General features: G+C 43.5%; 1 protein-coding gene and 1 non-coding gene across 4 annotated transcripts in view; both read left to right on the top strand.

The window, feature by feature from the left end:
- The window catches only part of MRPL49 (mitochondrial ribosomal protein L49), a 42,857-nt gene extending 18,648 nt beyond the window's left edge, over positions 1-24,209 (top strand). For all 3 annotated transcript variants that reach the window (XM_056527038.1, XM_056527040.1, XM_056527039.1), the window contains exons 3-4: positions 3,123-3,247; positions 23,985-24,209. In XM_056527038.1, coding sequence (XP_056383013.1) covers positions 3,123-3,247; positions 23,985-24,131 — 272 coding nt within the window. In that variant the 3' untranslated portion in view covers positions 24,132-24,209. The remainder of the gene's footprint in view (positions 1-3,122; positions 3,248-23,984) is intronic.
- LOC130278033 (U2 spliceosomal RNA) lies at positions 6,272-6,463 on the top strand. Its single transcript, XR_008845707.1, has one exon. It is a non-coding gene; the product is annotated as a U2 spliceosomal RNA (small nuclear RNA).
- Positions 24,210-24,506: the final 297 nt, after the last annotated feature.

Raw genomic sequence — 24,506 nt, 5'->3', positions numbered from 1 at the left:
ATAAATAGCATATCACGTTGTATGAACTGATGGTTGGAAGCGGCGGACTGATCATCTGGCATAGCTATCTCAGTACAAGCATCTGCTGTCATATAATGTATATTAGCCCTCTGCGCAGCAGTATTAGGTGATAGATGGTTGCCTTATGTTATACTCCAGAGCTACTATACATTAGATGACAGCAGATGCTTGTATTGGGATTGATATGCAAGGTAATTGGTACCGCTGCTTCTATGCGGTCAGTTATGCTGAACTGCCTGTTCCTAGACAGTCCTCATTGCCGAGGATACCTGCATGGTCCTTGACTACAATATCATAATCCTGATTTGCATTCTGGATCCACTGTATTTAGAGAAGCGGCCCTGCTCTGGAAACTCGGCTGAGAGAAAAGTACTCCTGGCTTTCTGCACCAGCACTTGGTCTTCAGTAGTATAGCATTAGGTATTAAATTGTTGCCCAATATTATACTACAGAGCAGAGGGCTACTATACATTATATAACAGCAGGTACTTGTACTGATCGCTATGCCGGATGATCGGTCCTGCTGCTACCAAGCATCAGCTCATACAATGTGATATGCCATTCATCTGACACGCTGGACAGTGATTTACATTAGATTATGGCAGGTGTATCTGCCATCATGTAATTTATTTCAGTATGCAGAATATCAGACTTGTAGCTGGTTTCTTTGTATGAACTGATGCATAGAAGTGACAAGACCAATCATCTGGCATAGCAATCTCAGTACAAGCACCAGCTGTCATACAACGTATAGGGGCTATGTAGTATAGCATTAGGCAACCATCTATCACCTAATGCTATACTACTGAAGACCAAGTGCTGGAATAGAAAATAAGGAGTATCCAGAGTAGGGCCGCTTCTCTAATACAGTGGATCCCAGATGCCGATCAGGACTACTATGATATTGTAGTCAGGGAGCAGCGCCACTACACACAGGAATCACCGGCAATGAGGACGTTGACTAGGAACAGGCAGTTCAGTGTAGCTGGCTGCATAGAATCACAGTACAGTGACCCCCCGACCTACGATGGCCCCGACATACGATCATTTCAAGGCCATCGCATGTTGAAGACAGCATCGACATATGATGCTTTTGTATGTCGGGGCCATCGCATAAACGGCTATCCAGCAGCGCTGACTGCTTCAGCTGCCACCGGATAGCCGTTAACGGTGCCCCGTGTGGTCAGCTGACGATCACTTACCTGTCCTCGGGGCTCCGGCACGTCCTCTTCGAGATCCCCTGCATCGTCGGCGCTCTCCATCATCGTCAGCGACAGAGAGCGAGGATGCCAGGGAAGCAGAGGCCTTGCCGGAGCGTTGGGGACGCGGCGACAGCGATGGAGGGCGACATCCAGGGCAGCGGTGACGGTCCGGAGCGTCGGGAACACGTGAGTATAACCTCCAATATCAGTGGTCTTCAACCTGTGGACTTCCAGATGTTGCAAAACTACAACTCCCAGCATGCCCGGACAGCCGTTGGCTGTCCAGGCATGCTGGGTGTTGTAGTTTTGCAACATCTGGAGGTCCGCAGGTTGAAGACCACTGTCCTATACTTTACATTGCACGGATCCCTCAACATATGATGGTTTCAACAAACGATGGTCCATTTGGAACTGATTACCATCGTATGTTGAGGGACCACTGTATAAGCACATGCTGTCATCTTATGTGTAGAAGCCCTATAGCGTTAGGTGATAGTTGCCTAATTCTATACAGCAGAGGGCTACTATGCATTATGTAACAGCAGGTGCATGTACTGAGATCGCCTCCGCTTCCACGCTTCATTGCCAGCAGCAGCTTTGAGAATGTAATGGCGGTGGAGAGGCGTGGAGGCTCGTGAACATGCACGGCAACATGAAGGATCCTGGACGGAAATCCATGTAAGGCTGGGTTCACACTACGTTTTCTCCCATACGGGAGCGCATACAGCAGGGGAGAGCTGAAACCTCGCGCTCCTGTATGCCTTCGTATGCGCTCCCGTATGCACTTCATTTCAATGAGCCGGCCGGAATGAAACGTTCGGTCCGGTCGACTAATTTTTGCGCTGTATGCGCTTTTTCCCCGGACCTAAAACTGTGGTCAACCACGGTTTTAGGACCGGTTGTAAAAGCGCATACGGCGCGAAAATGAGCCGACCGGACCGAACGTTTCACTCTGGCCGGCTCATTGAAATGAATGACATACGGGAGCGCGAGGTTTCAGCTCTCCCCTGCCGTATGCGCTCCCGTATGTGAGAAAACGTAGTGTGAACCCAGCCTAAGAAGAGAAATACGAACAGGGACCGGCGAATGGTGTAGGAAATAACTAAATAACTAGGATCCGTGACACAGCTCATTTAATTAATTATCTAGAATACCTCTGAAACTGTAAGTTTATGAAAAATGTTGAGAGGTGGTCAACATCTTTAAAGGCTTATATGTCAGAACTAGAAAGTACTATGGAGATTAAAAGGTATGTCTGGAATCAAGATGAGAAGCCCCATCTAGCAATAGGCTTATTTTTTACCCCTGTTTAGCTGCTGACTGGTCCGCTTTACAGTGTGTCTGTCATTTAATAGAACTTTTGATATGTCCTGTCAAAATTTAGATTGGTGGGGATCTGGCTGCTTATAGAGTCCCATCTCCTGCAGCGAGGAGAAACAGTACTTCTCCCTGTTCTTTCTAGTGAATGGTGGGGTCTCCGCACCCAGCCCCTGACCAATCAAAACATGACAGGATGTCCCTCCTGTCAAATCTTTAGCTAGGTCCCTATAATATCAGCTGAATTTTGGGTGTTTGTGAAGTCATATCCTCAATGTCCAGCTGGATGTTTGTCCCTGCACCGTCTAAGATGGCCATCTTTGATTGGACAGTGTTGGGAAATGCCCCCCAGCGACTGACACCCTTTTTGAGTATTTAGCAAAACATTTCTAGTTCCAGAAATGTTATTTCTTGGGGAAATTGTGTAGGTCAGAATTGATCACAGGTCATGTTTAAATTAGTTAAAATAAATAAATAAAGGTTGTTGCAGTGAGAACCCCTTTTATGCTAGGATTGAACTTGCCACTTTTGTCTTGTTCTTTGAAAATTAACTTTTAGTGCAAACTGTTTTGTTTTTTCTAGACACCCTGCCAGATCTTCCTTATATTGTGAGACGCTCCCGGATGCATAATATTCCAGTGTACAAAGACATTACTCATGGTAATCGGCACATGACAATTATACGGAAGATTGAAGGTGACATATGGGTGAGTGACAGCATCTGAACTTGGGTCTCTTGCTTTCATGTAATAAGTATTGTTTGCAGAAGTAGCATTACCCTATTGTTGCATTTAAAGAGGCACCATGGAGATATGTATATGAGGCAAATATGCCTCTCATGTACAATATTAAAGGGGGACTCCGGCCCTAAGACATCTGACCTCTGCAATCTTGCATTCAGCACCCACCTCGGGGGAGCTACATGCTGCGTTGCCAGCTCAGAAACTGCCGTGTGATGACCACGGGGCCGGAGCATCGTGATGTCACGACTCCGCCCCCGTGTTACGTCACACCCCGCCCTCACTATGCAAGTCTATTGGAGGGGGTGGCATGATACTCCGGCCCCGTGGTCCTCACACAGCAGATTCTGAGCTGGCAGCGCGGCGTGCAGCTCCCCGAGGTGGGTGCTGAATGCAAGATTGTGGGGGGTCCCCAACGTCGGGACCCTCGCGGTCAGACATCTTATCCCCAACCTTTTGGTTAGGGGATAAGATGTCTTGGGGCCGAAGTACCCCTTTAACACCCCCTGACGGTATGATTCCACCCATCACCTGATATTCTCTCCCATTATTAAAACTAAGTTCACACCCTTCTGACAATTCCCTGAATCACCAAACTAGACAAGTGGCTCAGGAACTCATGGTATGCCTACGATCATAAGCACTAGCTATATACACTATTACAGCCAAACACTGCCATTTTGGATGGTATTGTACTAATTTAAAATACTGATGTATTTCCAAATACAGGATTTTTTGCTTTTTAATATTCAATACATATCCTCTAAATTTTTGAGTCTAATGTGGCTTCTGACCATCACTAAAAGTTGATTTTGGCACACAAGGTACAAAAGCCTCTGCCCTGAATTGTCACACAAACTTTAAACCCACATTGGGAATGGAAAGGCAAATGATCAGGTCATAGTAACATAACATAGTTCATAAGGTTGAAAAAAGACCAGAGTCCATCAAGTTCAACCTATATCCCTAATGAGTCCCCACTGAGTTTATCCAGAGGAAGGCAAAAAAACCCTCATACTAGAGGTAAAAATTCCTTCCTGACTCCAAATATGGCATCAGAATAAATACCTGGATCAACGTTCTGTCCCTATAAATCTAATATACATAACCAGTGATGTTATTATTCTCCAAAAATGCATCCAGCCCCTTTTTGAACTCTTTTACAGAGTTCACCATGACCACCTCCTCCGGGAGAGAATTCCACAGTCTCACTGCTCTTATAGTAAAGAATCCCAGTCTGTGCTGGTGTAGAAACCTTCTTTCCTCTAGACGTAGAGGATGCCCCCTTGTTATAGATACAGTCCTGGGTATAAATAGATCATGGGAGAGATCTCTGTACTGTCCCCTGATATATTTATACATAGTTATTAGATCGCCCCTAAGCCTTCTTTTCTCGGTCGCTCTTCATTGGGGGACACCTAACTGATGGGTATATGCTCTTGCCACTAGGAGGCACTGACACTAGGAAGGAAAAAAGGTCGGCTCCTCCCTGGCAGGATATACCTGCCCACTAGAAGTGAGGTAATAAGTTTTAGCTAGTGTCAGCAAGAGGCAAGACACAGTTCTGGGAGCTTCTCAGACCTGGTCTTCTTTTTTTTAATTATTTTCTAGTAAGGGCTGTTTATTAGGTTCTTTACTCCCTTTTGTTTCCTGTTTTCAGGTGGGGGTTCAGTAGCATGGCGCTACCTGTTCCCCCATATGCGGCTGAGGGGCATGCGGCATTGAGCAAAATGCTCCATTAACCCCTTCCCGCCAACGGCCAGCTCCTGGGATTGCACCTAGGGTCCGGGTCCCCCTATCTTTCCTGCTCATCCTGTCTGTTGCAGCATGACGTGATGCAGGTGACTAAAAAGCTGGCTGAAGACATCTTCAGGTGAGTATAAGAAGACAGGTGAGTATATCCCCCCCACCCCCTCCTCCCTTTGTCTTACAGTGGGACTCTGTCCTTTATTGGGATATTATGTTGGGGGTTCCCTCGGTCCACTAGGGGGGCTGTGTTTCGGCATACTAGGTCCTGTGGAGGACAGTCGCCGTCTTTTTTGCAGCAGCTCCCTCCACAGGCATTCTCTTCTGGCTCATCTCTTAACAGCATTGCTGTTCCTACTTACTGCTGGCTATTATTTTCCCCACTGGGGGCTCAGCTTTCGGGAGTCCAGGGCCCTGGCCGCCCTTCTTTTTGCCCTGAGCCAGCGTGCCCCAGGAGGCCAGACTGCGCCTCCTCTCCATTTTTCCGGGGGCTATGGCGGGACGTGACTCGACCCTTCTTCTCCCCCTGAGAGTGCATGGACCAGAAGGCCAGGACCGCCTTTCCTGGTTCGCGCATCACACACATTGGCCCTGATATATCAAACTGTGTGAGAGACAAAATAGAGTGATTTTCCCACAACAACCAATCACAGCTCAGCTAACTAGCTCTGGTAAACTGAAAGCTGAGCTGTGATTGGTTGTTGTGGGAAAATCTCTCCACTTTTTCTCTCACACAGTTTGATAAATCTGGGCCATTATGCCTTTAACCGGCGGGCTTACCCGCAGATCTATAGTGGGTGCCTCCAGCGGCGTATAGCCCCGCCCCTCCTCTCATGCTTGGCGGCGCTCCGTTATCTGAGCAGCTCCGTTATCCTGGGTTTGGTCCGCTCTTGTCACCTGACCTCGGAGCTGTGCACTTCTTAGCAGGCGCTTCTAAGTGCACTGCTCCCTACTTCGCCACTCAAGGCCGCAACATGAATGTTCCTGCATGAGGGACAGTGTGTGGGCTTCCTTGCCCGTTCTACCTTCGGAGGATCATCAGGTCAGTTTTAGTGCAAGGCGCCTTTTCCCTGCACTTACTTATGGTGTGCATTTAAATAAATAAATACTCTCTGCTGCGGGTCTCTCAGGTCGTTTAGTGGTGTTTGGGGGCCCTCTAGTGGAATAATTAAATTGTGTCTTCTTTTCCATGCATCCTTGTGACCTCTACGGACACAAAATTTACAGCCTTAGCCTGTATTATGTATAATTTCTCGGCCTTTTGGCTGTGATCAAGTGTACTATGTGTTCTTCTGAGTTTTCTTCTTGATACGTTCCCTATCTAGGGACCATATATTAAATGGATTTTTTGACAACTGGGGCCGATTTCGAAGCTTGCTTCCTTTGCCCCCATGCTTTGACCCTATATGGCTCTTTTTTTTTTCTGGGGCAGTATACGATGGCCCCCCTGGACCCGATATAACATTGCATTAGGTCGGTTGAGGTATGCCTCTGGCATACCCGCTTTCAGCAACTCGCTGTGGCAGGTCGTGCCAGAGGTTCATGACCACTTGGAAGATACCGGGGTTACAGTCAGAACTGTTTCTCCTCTACCACCATGTCATGACATGGTTGCCTTGTCCGCAGGTGTGTTTTGACGTGCGGACTTAATTCCCTACTCTACAGGCTGCCACATCCACAGCTGCTGCCCCGGATCCCCTCGTCCAGGGAGAGTTCTCTGTGAAAGTGTCCCTGTGTGGCCATGGATTGCACCTGCTCTCATTAGGCCAGACAGGAGTCTCGCTTATCACTCACCTCTCCACTGCCGCATCCGCGGCTGGATTTCGGTACCCCACTATTAGTGTGAGGTGACCGCTGGAGTGCCCGTTGTCTACATGGACCCATACCAGTAAGTCAGACAGTGGTCTGCATGGTTTTCTCTGCCACCTGTCAACTTCTCCAAGGGCTGAAGTATCTGCTACTGAAGTTCTGGTACCTCACTGCTGGTGCGCGGTGTCCTGTGGAGTGACCTGGTGTGTTCTGTCGACCCTAGGCAGGGCGAAGGGGATACAATTCCACGGCTCCTAAGCCTCCCCCGATCTCCCAGGGTGTCGGGGATTCTATTCATGGTTCCTAGGCTTCACTATCCTTCCACATGCGTCAAAGGGGCTCAGGCATTGCCTATGCGACTGTGTCCCCTTATCACCAGCACCTGAGGGGGCACTCATTGCACCAGACCGTTGTCTGCTCAGTTTCCGCCGCTGTCGGCCTCCCATCTTTGGGCTGCCACGTGCATGCTGTGGCTCCCCGTACCTCATGGTTGGTGTGCGGACTTTGTCAGAAGGATTCTGCAGGCGCAAAGTACTGATGCCAATCAGCCAGTCATTAGTCTTCAGGGTCTCCTACTCCTTCTGGTCCTTCCTCTGCTCGTGTAGACTCCTCCCTCCCTTCTGTTCGGTGTGGTGTGCCTTGGGCCTTCTTGGAATCTTGTTCTGAAGTCCTGTGATGGTTGAGCACTTCTGTTCTGGCAGAGGGCCTGTTGGGGTGGCAGTCAGTTCAGCCCCCCCCTCTACCTCCAGGTATTCTCCTGGTTTCCTGTGCTGGGTATCTCATCTGCTCTGTCGCTTTGAACATGTCTAGGATGGCTCAGTTGGCACACATCTGGTCCAGGGTTTCACCCTGTTGGGGTGTTCCTCTCAACGCTGTTGGTTGCTGTATGCTTCTTACTCGCATTTGTAGCCATGTCTTGGTTTCTTTACCCAGCACCTGTGTCCGGGATTCCGATTCCCCCCCCCCCTCATATACCTATATTTTGCCGTAAGGTTCCTGGGGGGGCTCCTTGTGTCCAGTACTTTGCCTGGTTACCGTACCTGGCACACTGTCAACCCCCCTTCCAGGGGGTATGGGGATTAGGTTGTTGGCGTGGTCAGTGCCTGGGTTTTCTCTCGACCACCCCTTGTTTTTTCCATGATGGAGCCATCCCTTTCTTCCCACTATATTGGTGGGGTATCTGGCTGGGCCCTTTTTTTTTGTTTTTGCTAAAAGCATTCAGTAGAGCTTTTTACTTGTCTATGCTTGTGTGCTTACTGCCCACTATTGCAGACTGTCTCTCTTCCTGTATTATTTTTTTTGGTTATCTTCCGTTGCTCATGCAGCATTGGCTTTCTCCTCATGTATGACTCAGCGACGGCCAATCTAGCCTCTGTCTGTTGTTTGGGTCCTGCCATCGCTCTTTTCCTCACTTAGATCTATCTCTCTGGAAGGGTGTGTTTATCTTTCCCTTGACAGTGTTGGTTGTGCGACACTGACACCTCAGTCTTTTAGAGTGACCTTCCTGGGCCTAGTACCTGGGAATCTTTGTTGGGTTCCTTTTTGTTTTTTCCCTCCATTCCCGTCCTGACGGGACATTGCTTGGGAATTCTCTGGTCTTCAGGCCCCTGGGACAGGGGTTTTGGGACCCCAGACATTCGAGTCTTCGATCTTATGGGCCAGACCTCTCTCGAGCCGACTCCGTCTCTTTCTTTTTTCCAGTGGGGTTCTGGTCTCCTCCTTTGGTGATTGCCTTCTGTTAAGGCGTATGCTGCTCTCTATGGCGTTGGTCTCCTCTTGATGGGGTTCTCTTGTTGTGCCCTTTTCCTTTTCTTTTTTGTTCCCAGCCAAGTTTGCCCTCTGTCTGTCCTGTGCTCCTTGGGGTTGATTTCCTACCACCTTCCGAGATGGTTCCGGCCCATCTGGCTTCCTAGTCGATTTTTTCTTGTCTCCCTATATGGACCGTAGGTTAGTGTATCGACGAAGGACGGTCTCTTCCTTTGGTGTCCTGGTCCGTCTCCATGGATGGGGGATCTTTCAGTTGCTCAGTTTCTGGGCCTCGGTTGTCCCTGGCCTGGGGTCTCATCCACAGGCTTTGCGGACGAGTGGGTTCGGTCTCTGACTCTTTCCCTCTCTCTAGTGGTTGTTGTTTTCACCCTAGAGGACTGCTTTTGTACGTCCCATCAGTTAGGTGTCCCCCAATGAAGAGCGACCGAGAAAAGGAGACTTTTTTTGTACTCACTGTAAAATCTCTTTCTCCTAGCCTTCACTGGGGGACACTGCACCCACCCATTTCTTCTTTTTTTTTGTCTGGATTATCTTTTCCGGTTTCTGGGTTTTTTAGCCGGTATTCTTTCTAGGGTCCTTCAGACATTGTTTTTTGTTGGCTTCTCCTACTGCTTTGTGACAAAACTGATTACCTCACTTCAAGTGGATGGGTATATCCTGCCAGGTAGGAGCCAACCTTTTTTTCTTCCTAGTGTCAGCACCTCCTAGTGGCAAGAGCATATACTCATTTTCTTCCCCATGTGCATTACCTTACATTTATCAGTGTTGAACCTCATCTGCTACTTCCCAGCCCAAACCTCCAACCTATCCAGATCCAGTTGTAACAGTGCACTGTCCTCTATAGTGTTTACAGCTTTATAGAGTTTAGTATCATCTGCAAAGATTGCTACTTTACTATTCAACCCCTCTATAAGGTCATTAATAAATATATTAAACAGAACAGGACCCAAGACGGACTCCTGTGGCACCCCACTGGTAACAGTCACCCAATCAGAATAAGTACCATTAATAACCACCCTCTGTTTCCTATCACTGAGCCAGTTACTTACCCACTTGCACACACTTTCCCCCAGGCCAATCCTTCTCATTTTATGCACAAACCTTTTTATGTGGCCCCGTATCAAATGCTTTGGAAAAATCCAGATATATGACATTCAGTGATTTCCCCCTGGTCCAGTCTGGAGCTCACCCCCTCATAAAAGCTGATCAGGTTAGTTTGACAGGACTGATCCCTCATAAAGCCATGCTGATATGGAGTCATACATTTATTTTGATCAAGATACTCCAAAATAGCATCTCTTAGAAAACCCTTAAACAGTTTACATACAACGGAGGTATACTAACAGGCCTATAATTCCTGGGGTCACCTTTTGACCCCTTTTTAAATATTGGCACCACATTTGCCATGCGCCAGTCCTGGGGAACAGTCCCTCTTACTATAGAGTCCCTGAATATAAAACAAAATAGGGGTCAGTCTATTACATTACTTAATTCCTTTAGAACATGGGGGTGAATGCGATCTGGACCTGGTGATTTGTCTATTTAGATTTTTTTTTTTTGTAGGCGGCACTGTACTGGGGAGTTTACCTTATCTTGTTGTATTTCACCTGGGATTCATTTTCATCTGTGAATACAGTGGAGAAGAATTTGTTTAATTTGTTTGCTTTTTCCTGATCCCGTTTTTATAAGTTTTTCTTCATCGGTTTTTTTAAACACTTTCATTTTCAACCTTTTTGCTATTTATATAGTTAAAAAACATTTTGGGGTTAGTTTTACTTTATTTGGCAATGAGTCTTTCTGTCTCTATTTTTGCTGCTTTTATCTGTTTTTTTTTTTCTACTCATCCCAACAGCACCACATGAGATTGCCCCCATTCATCCTATAGGAACAGGAAGCACAGGAGAGGTTTAAAAAGCCCCTTCTCGGATTACCCCTCAGTGTTTCCTGTTCTTATAGGAACTATAGAGATTGTACCTCCTGGTCTCGTGGCTGGCGATGGTATCAGTGGTTCTTGGAAAAATGCCAGGCAGTGCAGGGCGGTGTCTTTTGGGTCCCCCTCCTGCGATCTCCGCTGCAGGTCGCCGTATGGTGTGTGCCTCCCGGGACCTGTTTTCCCTGCTGCGGCGCTCCAGGAGTTTATACAGCAGGGTTCATTGTTGCAGGGGTCTCGGGCGCACGCGTGTGCTTCCCGTGACTTCTTCCGGTCTCTGTGCCTCCCAGGGCTGTGTGTGATGCCAGCATTGCGCGCAGCAGTACGGAGGCCGGAAGTTCCTCCTTCTTTGGCACGACTTTCAAAATTCTGAATTCCGGAGGCGATTCTGGCGTGGGATTCCTGGTGCCAAATTGAAATGTTTGGGCATATAAAGGTAAGCTTGTACCTGTTTCTGATGTCTGCTTGCCAGTATGGATTCTTCTGCATACCGCTCTTGAGTCTGCGGAGCAGGTTAAGATGTCCAGCCCAGTAAGTAGCTGTCCCTTGGGGGGTTTGTTGAGGTTCCCCTTTTATCATTTCCTTCTCTCTCTTTTAGGGAGACTATTAAAAAACCTAGAGAAGCCAAAACCTAAAGAAGCCAAGGCAAAAATCAAACAATGTGTACTGTGCTCAGAAAAACTGACGGAAGGTTATGTTAGACCCCTGTGTTCCTCCTGCACGGCAAAAATTGTCCGACAGGAAGCACCTTCATTTATGGACGAATTAAAAAATATCATAAATCAGCAGGTTCAAGCATCCATTTCCTCTGATCAAGAGTCTGAGATTGAATTACCCACTGTTTCTACTAAAACTGAAGTTAACAAGTATTACTTTTCTGCAGAGGATACGGATACTCTCTTGGACGCAGTGAAGTCCGTTATGAATATTGTGGATCCTCCAGTTACTCAAACTATTCAAGATGAAATGTTTTCAGGACTGAAAACCAAGAAAAAAAGTGTTTCCCTATTCATGAAAATTTAAAGTCTTATTTTTGATGAATGGCAGGAGCCTGAAAAAAGCTTATCCTTATCCAAAGAGTCCAGATCCAGATTTCCTTTTAATCGGAGGACACTGAACAGTGGGGAGAAATTCCAAAAATAGATATTCAAGTAGCGGAGGTTACTGAAAAGACTTTTGAAGATGCCAACCAACTGAAGGAACTTTTGGATAGGAAAATGGATGGCCTTCTTCACAAATATTGGGATTCTTCTACTGCATTACTGAATCCGAACATAGCAGCAACCAGCGTTGCTAGATCTCTTTTTATGTGGTTAACCCACCTGGAAAATCATTTTGAAAATAAAACTCCCAGAGACCAAATTTTGTCCTCTATTCCTATGTTGAAGTTGGCTACTGCTTTCCTTGTTGACGTTTCTGTGGAATCGGTCAGAATGGCTGCTAAATCGGCTGCTCTGTCAAATTCCGCCAAAAGAGCTCTCTGGCTAAAGAATTGGCATGGTGACACAACTTCAAAAACAGAATTGTGTGCAATTCCCTTTGAAGGAAAAATGGTATTTGGGAAGTTTCTGGATAACATTCTAGAAAAAGCATTGGATAGGAAGAAGGGATTCCCTGAGGAGAAATCCCAGAAACCTAAAATGAATTTTCGTCCCTTTAAAAACAAGCAAAAAGAATACAAAGGGAAAGGGAAAAACACGCAGGTGGAGTTATCCCAACGGAGGTAAAGGGAGAGCGGTTTTGCTCAATCCCAATACCTCTGATAAAAAAGTGACAACATGGTGGTGGTGGTGGTGGGGGGCTATCTTTCTCCGTCAATCAATGGGAAGAGATAACTTGCAACCCCTTTATACTGAACATCATAAAAGTAGGTTACAAAGCAGAGTATGGACTGTTTAAATCTCTAACTTTTTCAGGGTGTGAAAGATCTTCTTTCTCTAGGAGCTGTGGTTTCAGTTCCGGTGGAGGAACAAGAACAGGGCCATTACTCCCCCGTTTTTCTCGTACCCAAGCCAAATGGGACGTTCAGAACAATTATCAATCTGAAAAATCTGTCATTTCATAGTGTACAAACGCTTCAAAATGGAGATCCTGAAAACAGCCATTCCATTAATTCTACAAAAATGCCTGGATGGCAACAATAGCCTTAAAGGATGCCTACTTTCTTCCTATATTCCCTCCTCATCAAAAATAGCTTAGATTTGCGATATTTCTAAACAACCAATGATTCCATTTTCAATTCATAGCACTGACATTTTAGATTGCATCAGCTCCAAGAATTTTCACCAAAGTTATGGTGGAAGTGGTGGCGTATCTAAGGAAGAAACATATTACCATTATTCCTTATCTAGACGATCTCTTGATTGTGGCTTCAATAAAGGAACTTCTTTCCCAACATGTTCAGCTAACAATTCTGTCTCTCCAGAATCTATCTAGGTTGGATTGTGAACTTTGTAAAGTCAGATCATCAAGAGCAAGAAATTCTTGGGAATGATCTTTGATTCAAACAGCCAGATGACATTTCTCCCTCAAGACAAGGTCTCATCAATTCTTCAAAAGGTCAGAAAATTCTATCAAAAGAAGGTTTCCACCATAAGGGAAGCAATGTCCCTTTTGGGTTCCTTGACGCCTTGTATTCCGGTGGTACCATGGTGCCAAAATCATACCTGTATTCTTCAAAATCAAATCTTGAAAGTATGGGATCGCTGTCCTTTCTCTCTAGAGAAGATGATGTTCATCTGACCATTAGCAAAGAAGCCTCTACTGTGGTGGTTGAAATCTGAGAATCTGACAAAAGGGGTCTCTTGGATTCCTATCCCGATGATCTCCATCACTACAGATGACAGACTGAAAGGCTGGGGTGCCCAGGTGAGCAGTCACTCATTCCAGGGGATCTGGTCAGAAAAGACACGTCTTCAGTCTTCAAACTACAGAGACCTAAAAGCATTTCTGATGGCATTGAAGGCGGCAGAAACCCTCGTTCGAAGGCAACACTTAAAAATCTATTTGGTCAACACCACCACGGTTGCCTTCGTGAATCATCAAGTTGGAACAAGACATAAACCTTTGCAAGACCTAGCAAATAAGTTGTTTACCTGGGTGGAGGACAAAATATTGTCTATTACTGCTGTTCACTAAAAAGGAACAGAGAACATTCAAGCAGACTATCTAAGCAGACACTGGATGGATCTGGGAGAATGGGAATTACATTCTCAAATCTTCAATCTTCTGGTATCCAAATGGGGTTGTCCAGAAGTGGATGGTTCACACTTCTTCAGCAACTTTCAATAGACCATCCCCTTCCACTCCCGCTAAGAGAAGATCTACTCTCCAAAGGCCCTCTTCTATACAACGGATTACAGAATCTACAAATGACAGCGTGGCTTTTGAAAGGTCAATTCTAAGCCAAAAAGGACTCTCTCAAGAAGCCATAGACACTCTGCTAATGAGTAAAAAATCTTCCACTTCCGCAATTTATTGGAAGTACTGGAGAAAGTTTGTATCCTGGCGTGGCTCATCCCTTCCGGACATTTTCAAGCCAAATATTGCTCAAATTCAAAACATTTTGAAGGTTTTAATTAGGGTCTATCTCTTAGAACCTTAAAAGTACAGACATTGTCATTGGGATTTTTTTCGATACCTGCATTTCCATTTCCATCATAAATGGATCAAGCGTTTTTTCTCAGCAATTTCCAGAATTAGACCTACGATTACCAATCTTTCTCCTCCATGGGATTTGAATTTTGTCTTGTCAGAATTAACTAAAGCATCATTTGAACCTCTTCAAAGTACGTCTAACAAACTGCTTACCTGGAAGGCATTGTTCTGGAGTCAGGCGTGTAAGTGAACTTCAAGCCTTATCAGTTAACTAACCTTACCTGACAATTTTGGAGGACTCCTCTTCAAACTGGACCCAGCTTTTTTATCCAAAGTGGTAACAAGTTTTCATAGATGAAAGGATAAAGAAGAAAGTTACCGTTCTCAAGCTAGATTCTGTGTGTGAGGAGTGTAGGAATTTAATAATAGATACTGAGAGAGAGAGATTTGAATATTGATTGTGCTTATTAATAAAATGTGTTTGTCTGTGTGTATAGATATAGATATATATAGATAAAATCATGCTATATGTGTGGTGTCTGCAGGGCCCATGCAGACCACCCATAAAACACTAATACGGTTTTGTATACTTTCTTATTTTATTTAAGCATTAATAGAGTAAAAGAAAATAAGAGTACAAATGAAAGAAAAACATAAGCTGCTTTGTAGCAGTAGGTATATATGTGTAAGACAGACAATATTGCAAATTGCGCATTTACCGTATATATAATCTTATTTTGCCCACATAAGAAAAAATGTCTGTCAACGGGGTAAAGTCATATGGCGCTCTGTGCCGTCCTGGTGGTCCTGTACAATCAGAATTAGGTATATGCCTTTCTGTGAAGACTGATGCTATAGGGTATCGGCGCTATGTGTCGTTCCTTGTTGCTGTAAAAAAAAGCAGTGAGAGAGCTATGTGGGATCCATACTCCGGGTAAGCAGCGCACACCTACAAACTGCAATTAACAGTTTTTTTACAGCAACAAGGAACGACACATAGCGCCGGTACCCTATAGCATCAGTCTTCACAGAAAGGCATATACCTAATTCTCATTGTACAGGACCACCAGGACAGCGCATTGCACCATATGACTTTTCCCCTGTTGACAGACATTTTTTTCTCATGGGGTAAATAAGATATATTATATATAAATGCGCAATTTGCAATATTGTCTGCCTTACACATATATACCCCCTACTACCTACAGCATATGTTTTTCTTTTGCTGTAGATGCATATATAACTCCATAGCGTATAAGCTAACAAGCCAGCAGCATGAACATTTGTACTCTTTAATTTTCTTCTACTCTATTAATGTTTTTAAAAAAAAAAGTATACAAAACCGCATTAGTGTTTTATGGGTGGTCTGCATTGGCAATGCAGACACCACACATATAGCACGACTTTATCCATATATATGTATATACATTTTATTAATAAGCACAATCAATATTCAAATCTCTCTCTCTCTCTCTCTGTCTCTCTCTCTCTGTCTCTCTCCTCTCTCTCTCTCCTCCCCCCCTATTTTTTTAAATTAAATTCCTACACTCCTCACACACAGAATCTAGCTTGAGAACGGTAACTTTCACCTTCATTCTTTGATTATACAGTGGTCCCTCAACATATGATATTAATTGGTTCCAGGAGAACCATCATATGTTGAAAACATCATATGTCTATGTAAAAATGGTAATTGGTTCTGGGGCCTCGGAACCATTGTATGTTGAATACATATCTCTATGGGAAACTGCTAATTGGTTCTGGGATGACCATTGTATGTGGACTGTATGGGGAGTGTTTAACAAACCAGGGTGCCTCCAGCTGTTGCACAACTACAACTCCCAGCATGCATGTACAGCCATTGACTGTCTGGGCATGCTGGGAGTTATAGTTTTGCAACAGCTGGAGGCATATTGAGAGGGAAACATTGATGTATGGGGTGTATAGTGTGTATATGTATTGTATGTGATGTGTGACATCGCATACAGTACTGTACAGTTCTTTAAATACCTTCAGGGGGGACAGAATGTCCTCCATTACGATCCTGCCGACTACAGCTCTATAGGAAAGGAAGGGGAGGGCAGCCAGCAGCTCATTGGATGCCTGCAGCAAGATGCTGCAGGCTATTGGCTATGGCTGCACTGGGGGGCGGGGCTTACACGGAGCTCACAGTGGAAGCCTGCGTGAGTTAGCAGGACAGCATGTGAGTAACAGGAGGCAGAACGGGGCACGCGGGGCACATGAAACAACTATCTGTCAGTTGCTGAAGTTGTCAGCGCTGTCAGATAGCTGTTTGTATGATGGCCCCGACACACACAGCTCTGAGAGGCCATCATATGTTGAAATGATCATATGTCGAGGCCATCATAAATCGGGGGGTCACTGTATTGAGGTTGTATAGGGTACACAACCTTTTACCTGTACTCGATAGAATCTGTATTCATATCTGTTGAGCTACCTATTCCTTCTTATTCAAGTTTTCATAGATCACAGGACATCATTCTTTCTACCTTTTGTCACTGCAAAAAATGAAAAAGAAAAAAACATTTTCATACCTTAGATGTGAGGACTATTCTTCACCATCTTCCGGTCACTAAAGAATGGAGGCCAAAATAAAGGCAAAAAAGCTACTAAATGCACTATTCCAAGATGGGTCAAGTCAGCAATTTCTGTGGTGTACAGGACAGTAGGTAAACCTGTTCTTAAAGGGGTATTCCAGGCAAAACCTTTTTTTATATATATCAACTGGCTCCGGAAAGTTCAACAGATTTGTAAATTACTTCTATTAAAAAATCTTAATCCTTCCAATAGTTATTAGCTTCTGAAGTTTTCTGTCTAACTGCTCAATGATGATGTCCCGTCCCGGGAGCTGTGCATGATGGGAGAATATCTCCATAGGAACTGCACAGCTCCCGGGACGTGAGTCATCAGAGAGCAGTTAGACAGAAAACAGCAACTCAACTTCAGAAGCTAATAACTATTGGAAGGATTAAGATTTTTTAATAGAAGTAATTTACAAATCTGTTTAACTTTCCGGAGCCAGTTGATATATAAAAAAAAGTTTTGGCCTGGAAAACCCCTTTAATCCTCTTCGGGCTCATTCTACAAGATCATCATCAGCGTCCTTAGAGCATATATGTAGAGCAGCGACCTGGTCCACTCCTCATACTTTCTTCAAACATCACAAGTAGAGATGAGCGAATTTACAGTAAATTCGATTCGTCACGAACTTCTCAGCTCGGCAGTTGATGACTTTTCCTGGGTAAATTAGTTCAGCCTTCAGGTGCTCCGGTGGGCTGGAAAAGGTGGATACATTCCTAGGAAAGAGTCTCCTAGGACTGTATTCACCTTTTCCAGCCCACCGGAGCACCTGAAAACTGAACTAATTTATGCAGGATAAGTCATCAACTGCCGAGCCAAGAAGTTCGTGACGAATCGAATTTACTGTAAGTTCGCTCATCTCTAATCACAAGCTTAACCCCTTAACGACTCAGCCCATTTTGGCCTTAAGGACTCAGCCCATTTTGGCCTTAAGGACTCAGACAATTTAATTTTTACGTTTTCATTTTTTCCTCCTCGCCTTCTAAAAATCATAACTTTTATATTTTCATCCACAGACTAGTATGAGGGCTTGTTTTTTGCGCGACCAGTTGTCCTTTGTAATGACATCACTCATTATATCATAAAATGTATGGCGCAACCAAAAAACACTATTTTTGTGGGGAAATTAAAACGAAAAACGCAATTTTGCTAATTTTGGAAGGTTTCGTTTTCACGCCGTACAATTTATGGTAAAAATGACATGTTTTCTTTATTCTGAGGGTCAATACGATTAAAATGATACCCATTATTACATACTTTTATATTGTTGCGCTTAAAAAAAATCACAAACTTTTTAACCAAATTAGTACGTTTATAATCCCTTTATTTTGATGACCTCTAACTTTTTTATTTTTCCGTATAAGCGGCGGTATGGGGGCTCATTTTTTGCGCCATGATCTGTATTTTTTTTTATACCACATTTGCATATCAAAATCTTTTAATACATTTTTTATATATTTTTTTTAATAAAATGTATTAAAAAAGTAGGAATTTCGGACTTTTTTTTTTTTCGTTCACGCCGTTCACCGTACGGGATCATTAACATTTTATTTTAATAGTTTGGATATTTACGCACGCGGCGATACCAAATATGTCTATAAAAAAAATGTTTTTACACTTTTTGGGGGTAAAATAGGATACTTTTTTATTGGGGGAGGGGATTTTTCACTTTTTTTTTACTTTTACTTTTACATTTTTTTTTTTACACTTGAATAGTCCCCATATATTCATAGCAATACCATGATTGCTAATACTGATCTGTTCTATGTATAGGACATAGAACAGATCAGTGTTTTCGGTGATCTTCTGCTCTGGTCTGCTCGATCACAGACCAGAGCAGGAGACGCCGGGAGCCGCACGGAGGAAGGAGAGGGGACCTCCGTGTGGCGTTATGAATGATCGGATCCCCGCAGCAGCGCTACGGGCGATCCGATCATTCATTCAAATCGCGCACTGCCGCAGATGCCGGGATCTGTATTGATCCCGGCACCTGAGGGGTTAATGGCGGACGCCCGCGAGATAGCGGGCGTCGGCCATTGCCGGCGGGTCCCTGGCTGCGATCAGCAGCCGGGATCAGCCGCGCATGACACGGGCATCGCTCCGATGCCCGCGGTTATGCACAGGACGTAAATGTACGTCCTGGTGCGTTAAGTACCACCTCACCAGGACGTACATTTACGTCCTGCGTCCTTAAGGGGTTAATGTGGCTTTGTCTCAAGAATTGGCCTTAGGACGTAAAGTGCTACAAGCTGTTGTCCCTCCCTAGACATCTTTTATCTGTTATGTCTCATGGTGCTGTTGGGATGATGATTTGAAAAAATGGAATTAGGACTTACCGATAATTCGGTTTTCTTGAATCATCACAACATCACCCTTTAATCCCTTTAACCTCTTCTGTGCTTCCTGTTCCTATGGGGGGCAATCTCAGGTGGTGCTGTTGTGATGATTCAAGAAAACCAAATTATCGGTAAGTCATAATTCCATCTTTACCTATTTTACATTTTTCTCTATAGCTTTTTAATGCTTCTTCACTGCTGTCCTGTTTTTAGTTGTTTTTAAATGTTTTATTTTTGTCGTTTATTGCCCCCTTAACAATTTTATTCCCATAAGGTATGTACCTCTTGCAGTGAGAATTTAAGATATTTTTACCGTAAGAGGTATATACCTTATGGAAATAAAAAGACGCCCAAAAATAGGACACCCAAAGCTATTTATTGATAGTAACATTTGTTTATTTTTTGGGGGTCAACCACGGGTCCCCTTCTGGGTGCATAAACTGTCAACAATTGCTAGAACGAATGGAATGGAGTGCTCAGCTAATCGCTTCTCTACCTGAGAGTTCTAGTGGTCAGTAAGAGTCTCAGCACCCAGACCCTATATTTCAAGTATTTTAGCCCTTTAAGGACACAGCCCATTTTGGCCCTGAGGACACAGCCAATTTCTTCTAAGAGCCATAACTCATAATTTTTCCATCCACTGAGACATATGAGGGCTTGCTTTTTGCACAACCAATTGTACTTTGTAATGACACCTTTCAGTTTACCATAAAATGTATGGTGCAGTGAAAAACTTTTGTGGATAGAAATTAAAAACCTGCAATTTTGCATCTTTTGAGGGTTTCCTTTTTACACAGTGGACTTTATACAGTAAAACTGACATGTCCTCTTTATTTTATAAGTCAGTACGACTAAAACGATACCCATTTTCACATGCTTGCCTGCAACTGTACTAAAAAAAATAAAATGTAAGAAAATTAGTATGCTTACAATTGCTCCATTCTTAGTATGAGGTCTATTTTTTTGTGCTGTGATCCGTAGTTTTTATTGGTACCTCTTTAGTGTATATTTGACTATGATCACTTGTTATTCCTTTTTTTTTTTTTTTTTCCCCTGGGATGAGATGTGACCAAAAATAATCAGTTTGGGACTTTATTTTCTTATGTTTACACTGTTCGCCGTATACTATTGTTAATATAATACTCTAATAGTTCGGACATTTTCGCACATGGTGATACCAAATAGATTTATTTTTAGTTTTTCCATTTAAACTTTTTATTTTATTACATTTTTTTTAAGTGACTTATTGCAATCTTTTTACTACTGTTATGCTAGGTTGAGACTGGAATCTCTGGGCAGAAAATTTTCGCCCAGAGATTCCGAGTGCGGAATAGACTGCAATGTGTTCCACAAGTATTTCCGCCTGAAGAATGAGCAACGCCATTCTTCAGGTGCAAATTTTCAATCCGCTTTTCTGTTCACAAATTCCAAAGTGTATTTGTGAACGGAAACCCATTCACCATACAGTACATTTTTAGGAAGCAGAATTTCTGCCTGCAATTTAAAGTGGAATTGCAGACGGAAATTCCGTAGTGTGAACCTAGCCTTACTGTTCAGTGCTATGCATTGTTATAGCACTGATCAGTATAATCAGTATTCTACTTGTACAAGAAGATCCACTAAGAGCGGCAAGAGCAGGTATGGAGACCTCCAGCTGCAGTTGTGCTGCTGGTGATCTAATACGTGTCCATGTATGAGAAGCTCCATCTAACAATAGGCTTATTGTTACCCCTGTTTAGCTGCTGAATGTCTGCTTTATAGTGAGTCTGTCATTTAAAAGAACTTTTGATATGTCAAAAATTTAGATTTGTGGGGATCTGGGGACCCGTCATGAATGAAGCGAGGGCAGCTCCTGTGCTAGCTTCACGTTCATGACTTTAATGTATGTTCTGGTACCAGAGCACCTTGATGTACATTTATATCTTGGGTCCAATAGTGGTTAAAATAAGCCAATACAGATGACACACTACTTTATTTGAAATGCCCAGACACGCTGTCTGTGACGTCCTGGGGACATTTGGAACATTCTCGGGGTGCAAAATAAATATAGATAAATGTCAACTACTATTGTTAGGCAGTAAACCAACTACACCTCTCCAAGTTGCCTCACTTCAGGTGGCCAAACATTTCATTATATATCTAAGCATTAACTTGGGTCGTACGCCATTGTCAGTATATACGCTAAACTTTCCTCCATTCATTTCTAAAATAGAGAAAGAACTCCTTCAATGGCGTTCACTTCCCTTGTCCCTGTCAGGTAGGATTCATCTTATAAGGTTGATGAGCTTCCCCAAACTACTTTACCCACTACAGACAATTCCCTTGCTTCTACACCAAGTGGATGTAAAAAGAATACATAAGAGTTTTACTAAATTTATATGGGTGGATAAAGGTCCGAGGGTAGCCTAAGACACATTGTGTCTTGGAAAAGAGGCTGGGGAATTGTAATAGCCGATTGTGCGACTCCAATTTAGCAATCTTTTGTCTTGTCCGTGATTGGCTACATGACACAGCTTGTTTCTCTAAAACAAAATTAGAAAAGGGTCTATGCCCCTTGGGCTCTCTGCAGATGCTATTCCACCTCCTATATAATGATATACCTCAAAGAATTAGAAGAAATGTTTTAGTGACACCATGGCTGCTTGGAATTTGGTGCGAAAACTCTGTGGATTGCCTTGGTGTTTGTCTAAGTTTTTCACTTGTGGCATACACCCATTTTTAAAGACTGCACGAGTAATCCTGTAAGTACATTGTGGGTTGAGAAAAACATAACAGCTTTTAAAGACTTTTTGGCAGACTCTAGTGGTGTAGTCATGAAGTAGGATGCTTTCAGCAACAAATATGGCCTTCCCAAATCACATCAATGGTTGTATAACCAATTTTGCTCTTTTTTAAAAAAAATTTTGAATGGTCTGGTACGGGGGTATTCCACGGTGGAGAAAGAATCTGATTTTTGACAGGTTAGTGGATGCTGGTACTAGTCATTACTACCTTTCGTTCATCTACGCAACCATCAGGGATGTGTAGTGTTAATGGAACCAGCTCCACAGGCCCTCACCTCCCATGTAGATGATACAGACAATCTGATATAAAGAAGGGTCTAATAGCAGTATGTAATTCTACCCCTGGTGCACAGTTGAAAGAAATTAATTGCCGGATAATACATAAAGCGACATATGCCTTTAAATGGCAGGATGTGCCACCACCTCCTCCTTACCTCACACAATGCCCCACCTGCCCATTACCCAGAGCAGATTGATATCTGGCATTGTTTATGGAACTGCCAGCAGGTTACACGATTATGGACGGAGGTACGAGACTTAGTACAGACGATTTGGAGATCCATTATCTTCCTGCAAAAGAATCAGATCCTCTAGATAGGGGAAACTGAACAAGAGTATTCACCTGTTATTTTCAGTCACAAAGCAATGCCTTTTGAGTTATTGGTTTCTTCCATCAATCCGAATCTCGCAGAAATTCTTAAGAGTTTAATTCTGTGTTATATAAAGAGTTATTGCTAGCAATCAGAAATTCAGAACTACATGCTAAATCATTCTTCCACAAGTGGGAAAAAAAACCCATATCTACATTACATGCCAGAGGAACAGAATAGTGAGTCATTTTCAATCTTCTCTTCAATCGTCTATTCTAAGAGTAACCATGAGTTTAGTTTTGGTTGTTCTACTGGTTAGGTTCTATAAATGTCAAACCCGGAAGATAGACGTGTGAAATTTCATTGATGTTATTGTATCTGTTAGGCTGCTTTAACACTATAGAATGATCCGTTAACAAAACCATTAAAAACGGACGTTAAACGGCCGTTACAAAATCCCATTATAGTCTATGGGATTTTTACATTACCCAATTTAACCCGTCGTAGCCCGTTATTAATAACGGACGTTATTTTGTGATGGGAGAAATAGTGCATGCACTTTCTCCTGTTACCTCTGCCGTCACAAAATAATGTCCATTATTAATAATGGGTTAAAACGGGTAATTTAAAAATCTCATAGACTATAATGGGATTTTGTAACGGCCGTTTAATGTCCGTTTTTAATGGTTTTGTTAAAAGGTCATTCTAAAGGATCTTTAAAACAGAGCATTCTATAGTGTGAAAACGGCCTTAATGTAAGTGCTTATTTCTTTGTAATATATTACTGTGATGAATACTCTGTATGTCACTTACCTTATATTGTTGCATGTGTACTTCCGTGAATAAACTTTATTTAAACAAAAGAAAAAGCAAATAGTGGGTAAAATGAATTTAGGGTGGTGCTTGACTGGAACCATTGTATGTTCACTGCAGTGCACTATGTGGCAGCATATTATAAATATGCATAAAGAAAACGGCAGCACAGCACTCACCCTTCCAAGCAGGACGTGGTTTATTCGGGGTCCATACAGTACATTGGGACGGGGGGGGGGGAGGTGAAGGAAAAAGAGCTCAACTGAGTCCAGGAAGCGACAGCACCGTTTCGCGGTCAAACCGCTTGGTCACGCCTAGGCGTGACCAAGCGGTTTGACTGCGAAACGGTGCTGTCGCTTCCCGAGCTCAGTTGAGCTCTTTTTCCTTCACCTCCCCCCCGTCACAATGTACTGTATGGACCGTGAATAAACCACGTCCTGCTAGGAAGGGTGAGTGCTGTGCTGCCGTTTTCTTTATGCATATTGTACGCACCTGTGTCTACAGCAATCTGCACCACCATTCAATATAGTACAGACATCCCGACATCCACAAGTGATCAAATACGGGTTCCAGTGCCGGACGCTCTCCTATATTTTTGTGAGCATATTATAAACCTTTTCATGTCATCCTTCTTGGTGTTAGTTCCAGTCACCATTAGGTAGTTGTAAATGTCATGTTTTTTTTATGTAGAAGTGTCCATAATAGTTTTGCTTACTTCTTTACCCTCTGAAGGCCCTGGAAGCAGAAGTACGGGAATTCCTGACCAATCTAACAGGAAAGACACCAGCAACTCAGGTTAATGAGATCAACAACTCAATCCGGATTAAAGGCTACCATGATAAGGAACTACAGACATGGTTGGCTGAAAAGGGTTTTTGACACCGCCACCGATGTTCTCAGTGTAGAATAAGAGACTTTGATCACAACCCTACACGATAAACTGTTGTATTCCAAAATTCCTTCTCTTGCTAACAGAGAAAAAATAAATAAAATGGGATGTTTGTGTAATATACTTATTAAACAACACATACTAAAATCTGGTTTGGCTATTTTTGGATGCACCGTCCGCAGGGCACTAATATTTTTGGGAGTGCTGTTTTCTCAAGCTGTTACAGGCAGTGACCGTGTAGAGCAGTGGTCTTCAACCTGCGGACCTCCAGATGTTGCAAAACTACAACTCCCAGCAGGCCCGGACAGCCTTGTAAACAGCCAGTAAACAAATATGAAAAATACCCTCCCCCAATAAAAAGGTAA

Source organism: Hyla sarda, chromosome 6, assembly GCF_029499605.1.
Source record: "Hyla sarda isolate aHylSar1 chromosome 6, aHylSar1.hap1, whole genome shotgun sequence".
Lineage (NCBI taxonomy): Eukaryota > Metazoa > Chordata > Amphibia > Anura > Hylidae > Hyla > Hyla sarda.
This window is presented reverse-complemented; position numbering and strand designations above follow the sequence as displayed.